At 43.7% G+C, this 15,256-nt stretch overlaps 1 protein-coding gene across 1 annotated transcript in view; it reads left to right on the top strand.

The window, feature by feature from the left end:
* Positions 1-6,385: 6,385 nt before the first annotated feature.
* Positions 6,386-15,256, top strand: part of NCKAP5 (NCK associated protein 5) — a gene marked incomplete at both ends in the record, with an annotated part of 239,157 nt that continues 230,286 nt past the window's right edge. The window contains 4 exon segments of the mRNA XM_080346974.1: positions 6,386-6,418; positions 7,090-7,238; positions 7,299-7,452; positions 7,455-7,858. Of these exon segments, the coding sequence (XP_080203100.1) occupies positions 6,386-6,418; positions 7,090-7,238; positions 7,299-7,452; positions 7,455-7,858 (740 nt within the window).

Here is a 15,256-nt window from a genome sequence, read left to right as displayed (position 1 = left end):
CTTCAACAATGAGTCATTTTAAGTCTGATTTGGCATATTTTTCAGAGTATTTGCTAAGCTGAATTAAAATGAAGCTCAATTTGATGTGCTGTGTTATATTGAGGAATATGACCTGTGATGATTTTAGCATTCTACATTCATAACAAGTATTAATTTTAAATAATACGGTTCTCAGTCTGTTTCCTTTAATTGGAGAAGACTCCCATTAACACTGCCCATCGATGCTGCATGAGTCACGAGTGAAGTGTCAAGCCTCAGTTATTCAAGTCATTACATAAAGGAATTGGAACCCTTTGAATATAAAATATATTTTATACAGGCAAATATCTCTGTATCTATGCTAAGCTACTTAGAGTTTAAGACTGCAGACAAAAGATGGCAAAGTGTCCTTTAAAAAGTAACTTCATATGATCATGTTTATAAAACTAAATAAATTAACCACTTTTAAATTTAAAAATGATAATAACATCCTGTAATTAATTAGGGATTGGGGTATTTTTGCACAGATGTACGCTTGTCATAATAGCGAGACTGCCAGGGCCATGAATTGATTTGTTTCTCTTAAATTAAAAAATAGAAGGCCTTGAGCAAAATATATTCTTTAGATATATTGGGTAGAATAAGGATCTCAAATGTTCCCTACCAAGTTGAAAGGAAAAAAACTCCAGCAGGGAAGTATGTGGAAGATCTATTTGACATATGGATGTTTGTTAAAAGCAAAATGCATGAACAGCCCAGAGTAAATTAGATCCTCATTTGTATGCTGGAAAATGAAATGTATGATCTTGGCATGGTTCTGTTTGTTTTAGATTTTTCATAAGAACAAACTCTTGTGTGTATGCAGATACACGTATTACTTCAGTGGCTACTTAGGGTTAGGAAAAAAAATATACTTGGAGCTGATTTTATGTGAAACTGAGTGTGAATGGGAGGTTTTCTGTCCGTGTGTCCTGAAGCACAGACTTTGATTCAGGTCGCGGCTCCGGGCTCGGCGCAGAGCTGAGCGCACCCAAAAGTACCGCACGGGGGGCAACGTCAGACCAGGGGCTCATCTGACACTGTACCCCAACTTTCAGATAGGAAACCAAATAACAGACGAACATCACCATCCACAAGAAATGAATACGCAATTATCTGTTGGTGTTGCCCAGAGAATATCTAGTCCTTTTTAAAAATCAAACATTTCCAAATGGAAACTTCTCTGTAGTCTCTTTTTATTATTTGGTGTTGAATTTAATCCTTCACTAATGTCTAGGCACAGCCACACTTATTCATGTTGAGTCATATTTCACTCTTTAGCTAATTTCAATTATTTTATTGGAATTATTCACAGAGCAAAGAATAATTCCTATGAGTAACAGCGACATTGCCCTGAAGTCTTCTCTAAGATTGGAAAACCATATCTATACACAGAGCTTCTGTTTCCTATTTGCAGAGGAAAACCTTGATTTGCATCAAGGCAACAAATGAGAATTCGGACTCTTATAAAAACAGGATGTCCAAATGTCTCATAGAAATGAGTAGTGCACAGACAGGCTGTGACATGGGGTTTGGGATGGTGGGGTGAGTTTAAGGACAGAGAAATAAAGAATTTATGAATTTGTTATTTTTAAAGGAATGGTACATCAGCAATCTGTTTCATTAATAAAGTCTACAAACAGGGCAGCGCCAATGGCCATTGTAGAAGGGCCCAATGAAACGTACGTGAAGTCATGCAAGTCGGGTAAGCACCTTTCCCTGTAAAGCAGTTTCACTTGTGAAAGAAAAGTTAAATAATCAAGTTGAACATTTCTGCTTCATTCTGTAATGCTCAACCACTTTTATTTTTCCTAAACTACATTAAAGCAAGACTTCAGGACCCCAAGTGAGAACAGGGCCTCATTGTTCAAGTCTATACACAAAGTGAGAAATGGTTTTCATCTCCTCAGCCTCGAGGATGAGACAAGAAATAACATAATTCCCTTTTCACGGAGAAAAATAAAATTCTGAATATTGTGAGTAATGGAGCTTATACAAGAGATCTGTGCCTAAGCCAGAGTTTTGCTGTGTCCCAGGTCAGTGTGTGAATCATAAGGCTGGCATTGCTCATGCCACAGCACTGCGTGTTGTCAGCCTGTTCACTCCTCTCTGGGAAATGAAGTTCCCACATCACTGCCTGGAAGTTTAAAAGGTTTTATGGCTTAAAGCAGTGGCTTTAAGGCTCAGTGACAATCTTATGCCATTCTCCATGACTAGGGAACATTTTCCTGTGTCTGTGGTTCATTGCATGATGAGGTGTGGAAGGGGAGGCCTGTCTTTGGAAGTGTCCACTCACAACTCTTGTCCTTGGCCCTTGTCACTCCACAGCACAGAAGCCCACGTGAAGGATGTCCCCTGTCAGGAGATGTGTACTGGCAAGGGCAGGAGGAGGGAAGGGGCCCATCCTTGTGTCTTGAGGCAGTTTATTTTAAAGTATATTGGTGTTGCTGTGCGGGTGCACTGGTTTTTAATATAGAGAAAATCATGAATGTAGATACCCATGTCATCTGTCTGGGCCTATTACAGGACACCTTTTTGAGTTGAAAGCAGGACACCTGTACAACCAAAGTGTTGCTGCGACATCACCTCTTCTTATTATTTAAGGTTAAGCTTGTACTGATCTATCACTGTCATCGTACAGCTTTCTCCTGCGACACCAGCACCTCTCTGCGGGCGCTGTGTGCCCTGGGCAGCCGCGCAGCCACCCGCACTGGGGTGCATTCATATTTTGGCAGAAGTGGAGATTAGATCTGTAGCGACGCTTGTCCAGGACGCTCACCTGGTTTTTCCTGTGTAGCTCCGATGCTGACTGTAATGACATGAAAGAGCTTGGGCAGGTACTTCACAGCTTTCTCAAAGTTCCCTTTAATTCTGTAGGATTTGGCTGGCTCCTCGTTTACACACGTTGCAGGAGATCCTATCAGTTCTGCCTGCTGCCTATCTGTTCTGCTGTATGAGCCCTTTTTATGTTGACAAATTATCTTTTCCATTGCTTTATTTCTTAATAAAAGGGCATAATTATCTCTATAGCAAGAGATATGGTGCATTTGCACATTGTTTTTTTTTAATCAGGAGTAAATTCCAACATAATCTGCTCTAGGGAAAATATTGTGCATTTATAGCATAAACCTGTATAAACATTATTGTAATGGGTTCCACTGGGGACAAGGTTTCAAATATAAGGCAGCATTCATCAGATATTAAAGACCTGAGCATATTTTTTTCTTACTTAAATCAGCATAGCTCGGAATGTGCAAACTCTTGCTGATGTAGATAGTCCCCTGACATTTACAAAAATGAATAAAAACTTGCAAAATACAGACCTCTTAGTTTTATTACCACCCGATTAGCTAAGCAGAGTCTTAAATAAGCAAAAACCAGAAACCTAGATTAATCTCCAGCAAATGCTTAGCAGTAAGGAGTTACTAGCTTTTGCAAGATACTTAGTTTGCTGTAATTTATGTTGCAGAGGGATAAGCTTATCTGCATCCACGTGGTGCCAGAACAGGCAGATGACTGTACGGCTCAGTACTTGAGGAGGTTTGACGCTGGTTTGATGCCACCTCTTTAGTTCTTCCCAGTTCGGTTCCTGATAATGCCGTAGTAAATCCAATATTGTTTTTCATTCAGCAAATTCTCAATCCTCTACCAGGCAAGTCAAGAGCCTCTTAAGCCCTTTTGAGAGAAACAAGTACGTACAGTGTTGTTCTTGTAAAGTTTATTGTATTTTTATGGTCTTCCACTCTTCCTGATTGGGGAAGAGAGATCAAATGCAAAGGAAGTACCTGTCTTCCTGCAGAGCCCTCGGAGACCCGTCCACAAACACGGATCAAAGTTGTAAGCACTCTCAGTCCTTCTTTTCTCTAATAACACTGTTATAAATGCTTAAAAACAATAGCCAGATGCTGTCCTTCTCCCAGTGATGGGAACGTCAGGGATTTCCCTTCGCTTCTGTTCTGCCATGTGTAAATGGGCAAATAGCAACACTTGACCCCTTCTTCAGTCAATTCAAAAAGTGCAGAATTCTCTTGCAAGATATAAATTCTAGATTTGCATTGAGGTCAAGAGAAAACCATTACAGCATCCTTTTTAGGCTGATCATAACCATGAGCAGAAGGAGCTGATGGGAACAGATGTCGGCACAAGGCAGCAGCCAGACTGTGAGTCTTCCTGTACTCCTTACCCGTCTGTACTGGGAAATACCAACACGGTTATTAGGGACCAGTTTGCTCCGGAACTTCTCTTCGAGCGGCTGATCCATTAAGTGATTTTGCTACCAGCACAGAGCGCTCAGTGAGTGTCCCCATCAGGTGCCATTGTGCAGATTGATGTCCCTGAGAAAATGAAAAAGTTGCTATACTGAGCAATTACTGCATTTGTCAGTTAAGTTTCTATATTTAAAACGATGGCTATCACTAATGTATCGCGCTACTGCTATCACCTACTTCATTTTAGTGTTTTGAAGTATGAGCATTGCGTTTTCAGTAGTGCTCCAAAGCAATGGTAAGCAAAGACATGAATTTTCTTTGAAGACTAGTGTATCGTCTTATAAATGTCTATGCTAGATAAAATTGGGCAAGCCTAGGGACAAGAAATAATTAATGATTTGGAACATGTACTTATTGCTGTGTATGAAACTGAGACACTATTAATCTTAAAGAGATACAGAAGAACAGTATCTCAGTTGTCAGTAACAGTACAGCTCAATATGCATAAAAACTTTCAAGCTGTAATTATAGCTTTAAATTGTAGATAAATACTGGTTCTTTTAAGTTCTAAATCACTTCTAGTTACAGAGTAGGAGACCAGTTCCATTGCTTTTGATTTCAGTGGATGTAAGCCTGGACCTCAAAATAATTAAAGAACTGGCAATATATGTTTTCATTCCCATAGTCCTGTTTAATCTAACATATCTGTTGAAATAATTCAATGACTTCACTAGGAATCTGGGAAAGGAGGACTGTGCATAGATGTGGTCTTCAAATAAAAGCTTTCTGTGCAATAATTTGTGGTCTAATAGAAAGACCTGTTGACTAGGCTAGCACAGGATTTTAAGATCTGCAGAATCACACTTATGAAAGAATCGTAATTATATTGGTGATTTTACTGCATCTTGAATACCAGTTGCAGTTCTGGTCCCCCATTTCAGAAAAGGTGCAACAGTACTGGAAAAGTTCGGAAAGAGGGCAGAAAAGGGTAATCAAAAGCATGAGATGGCTTCATTTATGGGACAACTGGGACTCCTGAGTCTGAAAAAGCAGTAACTTAGCCAGGGGAATGACAGCTAAAAACGTGAGTAGCATGGAGAGTAACAAATTGCTGCTTCTTTGAATGCAGGAAATACAGGACATGGTTGCAACTAACAGGTGGCATATAGAAAAACAAATGAAAGGCAGAGATTTTTCATGCAGTGTGTAAGCAACGTTCTGAGCATCTGCAAGAGGCTATCGTAGATTTTAAAAGCGCACCTGGGTTCAGCTGGAGACTGGAAGTGATCTAGTGAGATGTACTAAACACAGAGAGGGCTTGGGATGTCCCTGAGCTCCAGCAAAGTGTTGTACCTTTCTCTGGACATCGAGGTTTGCCCTTGTTAGAGAAATGATCCTGAGCTACACAGACCTTTTGGGCAGATCCAGTGTAACCACCCTTAAGTTACCCAGGCATCAAAAACCATTTAGCTTTTGCAGTTTTAATCACTAATTATAAAGGAATCTGGATACGTGATTTAGGTTGACTGTGCAAGCAACAGGCATTATAATGTGATTATATTTTATTGGGATGTTATCATTTCTATTTAAACAGAATATTAACATATTTTAAACTCAGTAATGAAAATTAGTTCTTAGGAGAGTTGCTCAAAGTGTTTCCCTGCACAACAAAGCAATTAAACACATCTGTAGACATCACTTCAGTACTACGTGACTGCTACAGGATCACGGTTTAAACAATCAAACCCTGTTCTAATGGAGAATAGGAATCCATTTAGAGACCCCAAATTCTACTGAATTTGGAGAATCTGACCTTTTATCTGTCATTCTGGCTAGTTCCCTTCTCATGCAGCTTTATGTCATGGGGTTTTGTAGTATTTAAGAACATCACTTTATCATCTACTCAGACTTGTAACATAGTATAGGCTTTATACTTGACCCAATTACACTCAAATCCAAGGACTTTGGCTCAGGACTCTAGGACAGCCCCTCAGAAAACTGAGCCGTTGTGTCTCACCAGGAGAAACCGAGGTGCCTGTGTGAGCCGCTGTCCTGGAAAGGACACTGGGACAGATTCAAATAATTCTGGAGGTTCCCATTCTGTACTAGACAAAAGGAATGCCATTAACACACCTGGCTGCTGGTTTATCCAACACACCATGGTCATGCATGTGGCTGCAAAGATTTTCTTGGTATCACTACAGGAAGACGTTCCTTCTCAAAAACACACAGTTTTCAGCTACAGCCAAACTGTTCAGTAAAATCCGGGTGTTATTTCTGGTGGTATATTTAATTCCAGTGACTTATTCATTCTTGAGAGCGTATTACTCCTCTGCTCAGAAACCTTCACATTAAAAATCCAGCAAAACTCCTGCCACCTTCACTTTTGAAGCTTTATTTTGCTAGTATTTATTCTCATTTGTCATTCTCAGATACAGCTCTACCCTTTAATTTTTGCCTCAGCATAATGAGGAGTTACTTTGTACGTTGTGTTGCTTGCAGACTCTTCACTCCAGCATACTCAGCTGTCTCATTTGTATCATCTCAGGTTTTCTCACTTTCTTTTGAAGACTACTATCTCACATGCTCTCTAATTAAACCAGAAAATGCTGCCTGAGCTCTTGCACATTCTGCACTTAGGTTCTCTTAAGTGGATTGTAGCTAGAAATGACCCGATCACATTGAAAAATAACACCAGTGTGATCTACTGTAACTGGGTAAATTGTTTGACTTGCAATTTATTGACTGCCAGGTGACAAAGCTATCAGTGATTCTTTATCCATTAAACACGAGGTCTTAAAAGCACGCCGTGCACGGCTGTGGCTCTCCATCCACCTCAAGTCTTGTACCCCGTGTCGCACAGCCGGGCCCCAGCAGCCGTGCGGGGCGACCTCTCCGGGCAGAGCCGCGGCCGCTCAGCGCTCCCCGGGTCACCCCGGGCCGGGCGGCTCTGCAGCGCCGAGAGCCATCGCTCGTAGCCTCCGAAAGCAACCGAGGTGGCATCACCCTGAGGTGAGCGTTTCATTTCGGGCTGTGCACAGCGAGGCCTTTTTCCCGCTCGCACCGGCCAAGGGCGGCCCGAGGGCAGCTGCCCCGAGCCCGCCGGGAGGACGCTGCGCGGCGCCCGCCCCCGGCCGCCCCGTCCCCGGGCAGCTCCCGCCGGCCGCCCCCAGCCCGGGGGACCCCGGCGGCCTCGCCGCCGCACACAATGGCCGCCCCCGCCCGGCCCACCCCCCCCCCCGCCGCGGCGAGCCCCTGCTGCCGGCGCAGATTTGCGGGAGCCATTCAGTTGCGACCGATTGCGATCGCGGCAGATGGGCTGGATCTGACAGCCCCGCTCCTCCGCGGGGCCGGGGGCGGAGGGTCCCGGCCGCCGCGCTCCCCGCCCCGCCGAAAGTGCCACCCCGGGCGCCCGCCCGCCCTCCCCAGGCACATGTTACGCGTCCCGCGGCTGCGACGGGAGCGGGAGAAGCCGCCGCGGCGGAACAAAGCGGAAGAGGCGAGCGGCGGCGGGGCGGCCGGCCCGGGGAGCGGCAGCCGCTCTGCCCAGGCGGGGGGCGGCAGCGGGGGGCTCCCCGGCCCGCCGGGACGCGCCGCCCGCACCCGCCGCAGCATGCTCCACCGCCGAGCAGGTAAGGAGCCGCCCGCGCCTCCCTTCCCTCACCTGCCCGCCGCGCCTCCTGCCCGCCCCGCTGCCGCCGTCTCCTCCCCTTCCCCGGCTCCCCCTCGCCGGCCCCGGCGGCGCCCGCCGCTCCCCCGCCCGGGGGGCGCGGAGCTGCGCGGGGACGGGCGCGGCCCGCGGGCGGGGGGAGGCACCTGCCGCCGCTCCCCGCCGCCGGCCCGGCCTCCTCCCCGCCCCGCCAGCCACGTAGCCCGGCGCGGCCGCGCCCGCCGCAGCGCCGTGCGGAAGGCCGGGTGCCCTGCGGCGCCGACTGGCCGCCCTCCGCGCCTGCAGGGCTGCCTCCGGCCCGGAGGAGCCTCAGAACGCCGCGGCCGCGGAGAGCCGGCTCCCCGGGGCAGCCACCCGCGCTGCTCCCCAGGGCGGCTGCCCCGGAGCCCCGCACCGCGCCTGTGCGCGCCCGGCCCCGCCGCGGGGTTCTGCCCCTCCTCGGCCGGGGAGAACGTGCAGTCCGCCTTTTTTCCTCCGTTTCCAATCTTGTGGCGCAGGGAGGGAAGCTGGTGGTGTCAGCATTGGAGCCCTGTTGCTTCAGAGGCTGCGGGTTTTCTTGTGTGCCTGGCAGGAGCATCCTAACGAGCTTTATTTCTTTTTTTAATTTTCATTGCTGTTTGTTCAAAGATTGAGTCTTTCACATTGTACAAATCACCAGGGGGAGATTGTACTAATGGGAGAAGTACATTAGGCAGAAAGGAGGTCTTTTTGAAATGAGTTCGAGTTAAAATACACAAAGCAATAGGGTGTAAAGTAAATGTAAAGTGCTGAGTGACCCGCTGCTGTCTGACCAGGCTTTCAGTTGTTGATTCTGGTGGCTTTAGTAGCGTGTTAGATCTACTGTCTATCTTCTGACATCGGTTTACCCAGAAAATGACTGAAATAAGGTAGAGTAGGTGTGATTTGGCCATGGATTTTCCTTTAGGAAGAAAGCAGAGCCCTATAAATATTACATTGTTGCTAACTTAATGTATGTACAATTATTTTTCTTCACATAATAATATAAATTTGACTCCTGAATTGATTTATAAACATCCACTGTAAATTTTTACGTCCCTTAACACTTGATATTCCAGATAAACCCCTTGTTTATCAGTAGAAAGTTTTTAGCAAGTGAAGTAACATTAAATAGACAAGTGATTTACATCTGAGGATTGAGTGTATACATTACTGGATTGCAGATAAGCTATGTAAGTAAACAGAGTGCAGTGCTCTGTTATTGGGCACGACTATGGAGATATCATGGGACTTTTTTGCTAGTTAATAGCATAAGGCTTCGTGGGAACTGTTTGATCTGCAGGACTTTTGCTTGGCAGTAGTTTACTTAAGGTTATTACACTCTGTTTGGGGACTTGTATTTGCTAGTCATTATTGCATTCTTAGCTCCAGGCTTCCCAGAGTTACAGGTTAGTAGGTCAATAAAAATTGTGCTGAAATGCTGGGATGGGCAGGCTAGATTTTTAAATGTGGTTGGGGAACAACTAGGCAGTAATCGGAATGCTAAGGAATTATTTTCTGTGAACTTTAATGGTGGTCATTGGTGATGGACCAAACATGCTTTTTTTTGCCTGAAATACCAGAAATGTTTTCCCAGTTCTTGTTAAAAGAAGAAACAGATCATGTCAGCTAAATATACAGTATTCCCTTTTAGGATAAAGAGACCTGTACCCTTATTTACCATGCCTTAGGCCCTTTGCTGGTGAACACCAGGATTAGTGCTGCTGGCATTAGATGAGGCTTTGCCAGTAGCAAGGGTAAAAATGTCATCAGGTCTCTGCTGCTGTAGATTTACATGTTTCTTTCAAAACTTGAAATTCACTGTGCTGTGCAGGGGAACAGCATGAAAAAGTACATGATAAGATTGCCGTTGTGTTAAAAATACTCTAATAAAATTCTGAGTCACGCAGGTTAAGGTGGTCCCAGAACTGGTTGTGACCCAGCAGGTTTGAGAGGTGCAGAACAGCAGCCTGAGCTGGACTCTGTGCTGCCCTTCTCTGGAGCCCCCGCTCATTCCCAGAGCAGCTCTAATCTCTATTCCACCAAATCCTGGAGCCTGGTGATTGACTGTCTACATGGAGCAGTTCCATTCATGTCACAGCGTACAATTTACGCGGTTAAAGGGAGCCATATGGTGTCACCCCCCCAGCGCAGCAGTGTGCTGATCATTCAGGATGAATTGGAAGTTCAGTGCTGAGCTCTGATGGAAAAATGAGAAAAAAAAACCCCAAACTTCAGAATGTTTTCAGTTATCTCTAGTGTAGTTCCTCTTTCACTGGACACTGCAGACAGGAACATTATGTCCTTCAGCTATTATGTCCCATTATATGTTGTATTTTTTGACTTTTTCAATCTGGTCTCTTTGTACCTTAGTAGTGTTAGAGAGTTTCCTAGGAAGGTTATTCTGACCAGCTTTTTCGCACCTGCATCGTTGCTGTTAATTGCCTGTAGCACTTAATTTTTTCTTGCTGGAGTGAGGTATAGATGTATGCTGTGCAGGTATTTGGTGTGGCCTTCCTTTTTAAGCAAAGAACCTCCCTTTCTGTAATAATTATTAATGGTTAACTTCACTTCTGTGCTGTGTAAGGTTAGTTACAACTGTTGTAGAGCATTACTGCTGCACCTCTGCTTGACTCAGCCAGATGAATCCCTACACAGCAGCAGCAGCCAGGTGTTATGCATAAATCTACTTCTAACACTGATTAATTTTCCATTTAAGACCCTGATTTTGCAACCAGTTAAACACCTGCTTAACCTTAGAGTTACACCATTGAAATAGGCTACTCTGTGTGTAAAATTAAGCGAGTGTAGTTGTTCACAGGATTAAAGCTCGCAAAGAGGTGCTGTACAAAAAAAACCCAAAACACCCCAATCCCCTTTTGCTCTGCTCCTATTCTTGGGAGTTACGGTAGGTAGCTGCCATTAGTTTGGTTCTCATTTAAAATGTAGCTGCATAGTAAGGTGGAGCTGGCTTGAGACTGGTATTTAAGCAGCAGGAATTGTGTTTCTGCTCTTGGCTTATGGTTCTCTGGAGGTGTGAGGCTGCTCTTTGCACCAGAAGCTGCCCCATGGTGAAGCTGAGCTTGTCAGAGCACTGATGCAGAATTGCCACTGCTCAGAAGTCAGATGATGCAAATGGCAGTTTTAATAACATTCATGTAAAAACATCAACCAGAAGCCTGGTAGGTTTTGCAGTTATGCTTCCATTTCTGAAGAAGGTCTGGAGGGATTACTACAGCAAAATGCTCTTTATTGTTTGTAACTCTTGGATATTTAGATCTCATTTACATTGTGTAATGGAAGCTCCTAGGAATGAGCAAAGAATTGGTAGTATTAGGATATTAGGTGATGGATACAGAACCAAGCTGATGTGGATGGTATAAAAAAAAGAAATCAGACAATTCCATTCTTTTTTGTTTGAAAATATATTCAAATGATTTAAACATGAAGAGGAAGACTGGGTGTTCTGCCAGGAAGACTCGTATATGCAAAATTCCTCTAAAAGTCATAGGCCCTGGAGTTCTCTAGGTCTTGGAGAATTTATTTTTCTTCTATACTTTTCTCTTGAAATGAAAATGGGAAGGTTTTTTTCAGAAGGAGAAAATCTTTAAAATACAGCAATTAATGGCTCATAAAGGAGAGTCAAGTACTTCTTCTGCTGTGGCGTATGCACTGGCTGTTCACACCTGAAACATAAATTATTCCTCAGAGTAATCAGAATGCAAGTGTGATCAGGAAGGAAAAACCAAGATATGGAAAAAAAAGTTTGAACTATCCCAGAAACAAAGTTTTCAGCACTGCTCTATGCTGTGAAAGAACAAAACCAATCCATCTTCTTTTCCATATCTCTCTTCTTAGGATTTCTCTTAATTCCATGTGGTTCTGAGTATCTGAGCCAAACATTTACCTGTTGCTTTCCCTGTGCATCTTTGTTCGATCTTTTAATAACTTCCCTTGCATTGTGTATAAGCCCGTTTAAATAGACTCTTGGCTGCTGGTGCCCTGTGTTGTTCTAAATAGACAATACAGCTGCTCTCTCATTATGTTCACTTGAATCCTTTAGACTTTTCAGTTCTTCTCTGTGCCAAGAGTTTGCCCATGCTGTTGGTCTAAGCCACTGCAGGAAGCTAAAATCTTCATCCCATTGTATATTTGCTGATAGCCATGTTACTTGTGCCCAAGTACACCGCTTCCTTATTCTCAGCAGTTCTTTTTCCTGAAGATGAACTATATGCTTTAAGCTTTTAGAATGATTCCAGATTTCATTGTCGTAAGCACAACCATTTCTGTGGTAATAGAAGTTGGCCTTTTTAGAACTGTTCTGCCCTTTCCCTTTCTCCTTGTTTGAATGAATTGCCTGTGTACCTCTTCATGCCCGCTGTCAATGTCTGCGTTACATGATGTGTTTCTAGTCTTGGGTATAAAAGCCAGTCTTCAGTTTGTAAAATGATGACCCTGCGGACTGACTGCCGCTATATCCTTAATAAAAACATAACTGTGTAAAATGCAATAAGCGGAAAGTGTAAACCAAACCCAGTGCCATAAATGCATCTTTCTGTTGACTTTGGTTGTAATCCAAAGCTACCAACTGAGCCGTACTCAACATGTGGAATGTCTTGGCCGTCTTCACATCTGCAGTAAAGTGATTCCTGGTGGCTACTGAAAATGAGATTGAGCCATAATAATTCCTGTTGGTGTTAATGATAATCTGACATGCCCACTTACAAACAATTTACTACATATAAAATATATTTTCATGTAAGTAGCACATGTGGTAATACAGGGGACTGCTGGGAATGCCTCTGGTATCTAAGCCCTAGATGGGTATTTGTAGTTCACTAAGTAGGAACAGTTTACTCTGTTTATCACTGCAGGGTGCTCTCCCACGTAACATTGACTTTACTACTACTACTACTGCTATAGGTTGTCTCTTGTAGGTGAGTAAGTTAGTATCAGTGTCCAGTTGTCATTTTCAGAGTTACTTAAAATGAGGAATTACAGTATATGCTGCTATGGTTTGATTTTTAATGCTCATTCTTATTAAAATAAGCTATTTACATTTGCATTGGCATTGAAGTAGAGGCCTAGCCAAGGACTCAAGAGGTGCATCAGTATTATCAACTGACACAGCACAAATAAGAAAAGAACTTGATTATTTGGTGTGATCTTTTGTGGGTCCAGGACCACACCTCTACTTTTTCTCCCAGTGGGCCCTATACGTTGCACCAGCTGCTGGTCCTGGACATGCACCAGGGGGTCAACTGCTGGGGACCTTGTGTCTACATTACACCTGGGGTACTCTGGTTGTTGTCCTGGTGCACAGCAGCGGGAGGGAATCTACAATCTCATGAACGGTGTGCTCAAGACCTTAATTGTTGATGCAAGACAAATTTTCAGCTAAAAAGTATCCCTCAGCACATTAAGTTACCACTGGCAATGCACATAGTGGATTAAAATATGATCAGAAAGAATGTGGCCCCCAAACCTCGCAATGTACATATGAAACAAAGGTCAGCAAATGACAAGAGAAGTAGACTGCAGAGTACAAGGAAAAGTGAGGAAACATTGGTCAGAGAGCAGATTTCCTTTGAAATCAAGACCTCTGTTCTCTGATGTTCTCACAAGATGAGGTGTCTGAAGAGTTACTTCAAAACTGCTATGACTGTCCATGGCTGCCATCGGTCCATAGCAGACCTTTAGGTATCAGTAGCCTACGAATGCTGGTGTCTCCAGACTTGTGAGCATGGTCTGCCTCTGGCCAAACTGCATCGGAAAACCACAAACTCCCAAAACATCCCAGGGTTTCCAGCTCTGGACTCCATGGTTTGAGCCAGGATTTGTGGGCTTTCCTGGTTCCCTGATGAGGAACTGGGGCTTGGTTCCTGAAGTCCAGTCGCACAAGAGGGTTGAATGCTCATTCTGTTTATTTGCTAGGAAAGACATGGATAAAAAGGGTGAGGATGAGTGGCAGTCTGGACTGTGTTCAGTGATCCCAGAGAATGAAGTAGGACCAAGGATGACTCTGTTTTGTTTTTGTTTTGTTTTGTTTTAAGCCAGAAAAGATGTTAGTAGACCTATGTGGTAAGGAACAGGGGCAGAAGAACACTAGGGAAGAGTAAGGCAGATGATGTGAGTGGGTGAGAGGATGGACTGGGAGATCAACACCATCTTGGCAGGGGAAAAGCAAATGGCCTTGTTGGATTTTGGTTTAGTTCTTCTTGGAAGAAAACAGTGAAGTTGTGTTCAGGAGGAGAACTGCGGATTTGCATGAATTAATCAAAGGTAGAAAATACTTAACTGCAAAGGGATATTCTGTTGGGTTTGAAAAGCTGTGTTAGGAAAGTGTCAGAACTAAATGAACAAGAAAAAAAATTGCATTCGAACAGGCTGTCAGGTCTTAAGGGTTGTGATACAGGTGTTACGAAGTGTGAAATCACAAATGGAGAAAGATACTGGGATCTGCAACAGCATAAGGATGGAAACCAAGTTGTAGAACTGGAAGAGAGCAAGTGTGGTATCTCTGATTTTACTGGGGCTTGTTTTCTGGAGCCAAGATACTTGATTCAAAGAAAGGATCACATTTTTCATAGCTAGTTAAAAATAGTTTTGATAAAAGCTAATGCTCTAACTCATTGGTTTAGGATGCACTTAACATAAAGCAAAGCATGGCAGTGGTCTCTGATGGATTCACTTCATAGAATAATGAAAACATGATTGAGTACTTATTGTGCATTTTGTTTGCTGATTGTGGGTTTTGTGTTAGGGTTAAGGCTGGATAGGTTGGGACGTAGCATTATGTGAGTGTATCTCTCCCTTGTCACGTAAAGGCTTTTCTAAGAAAGATGTTTATAGCAGTACTTAGATAAATATTATTATAGTCTGGATTGATCTCCTTAACATCTTCACTTGGCAGTAGCATAGCTGTGATAGTATTAAGGATGGTAAGACAAGGTTTTCAGTCATGGGTGTCTCTTATGAGATTAACACAGGAAAAGAAGTCAGGCTTTTGGCACATAAGCCCTATTGTCTGTCCTTTCGATTCTGTTAATCTTCTCTCTTTTATGATGGTGACATGTTCCACATAGTTTTGAGTCAGATCCAAGTTGGTTGAAACATAACCTGGTTTGTTTAGTAGTAGCAGGATCAAACCTCAGTGTGAGGCACATCATAATAAATAGTCCTGTTGTGTTTTGCTACAATCTTTTGCTGATAAATCTATGCAAGGGTAATACATAAATTAATGAGAACTGTTGTTAGATGTGAAATATAACCCATGGTTCCAGTCAGGCATGGATTTATTGATGGCACCAAGGGGATCTAAGCATGACATGACCCTCTTCCCTCCAGTCCCCCAGTCAATATG

This window comes from Nesoenas mayeri, assembly GCF_963082525.1.
Source record: "Nesoenas mayeri genome assembly, chromosome: 6".
NCBI classification, from domain to species: Eukaryota; Metazoa; Chordata; class Aves; order Columbiformes; family Columbidae; genus Nesoenas; species Nesoenas mayeri.
The sequence above is the reverse complement of the archived record's forward strand: the minus strand, read 5'-3'. Positions and strand labels throughout refer to the sequence as shown.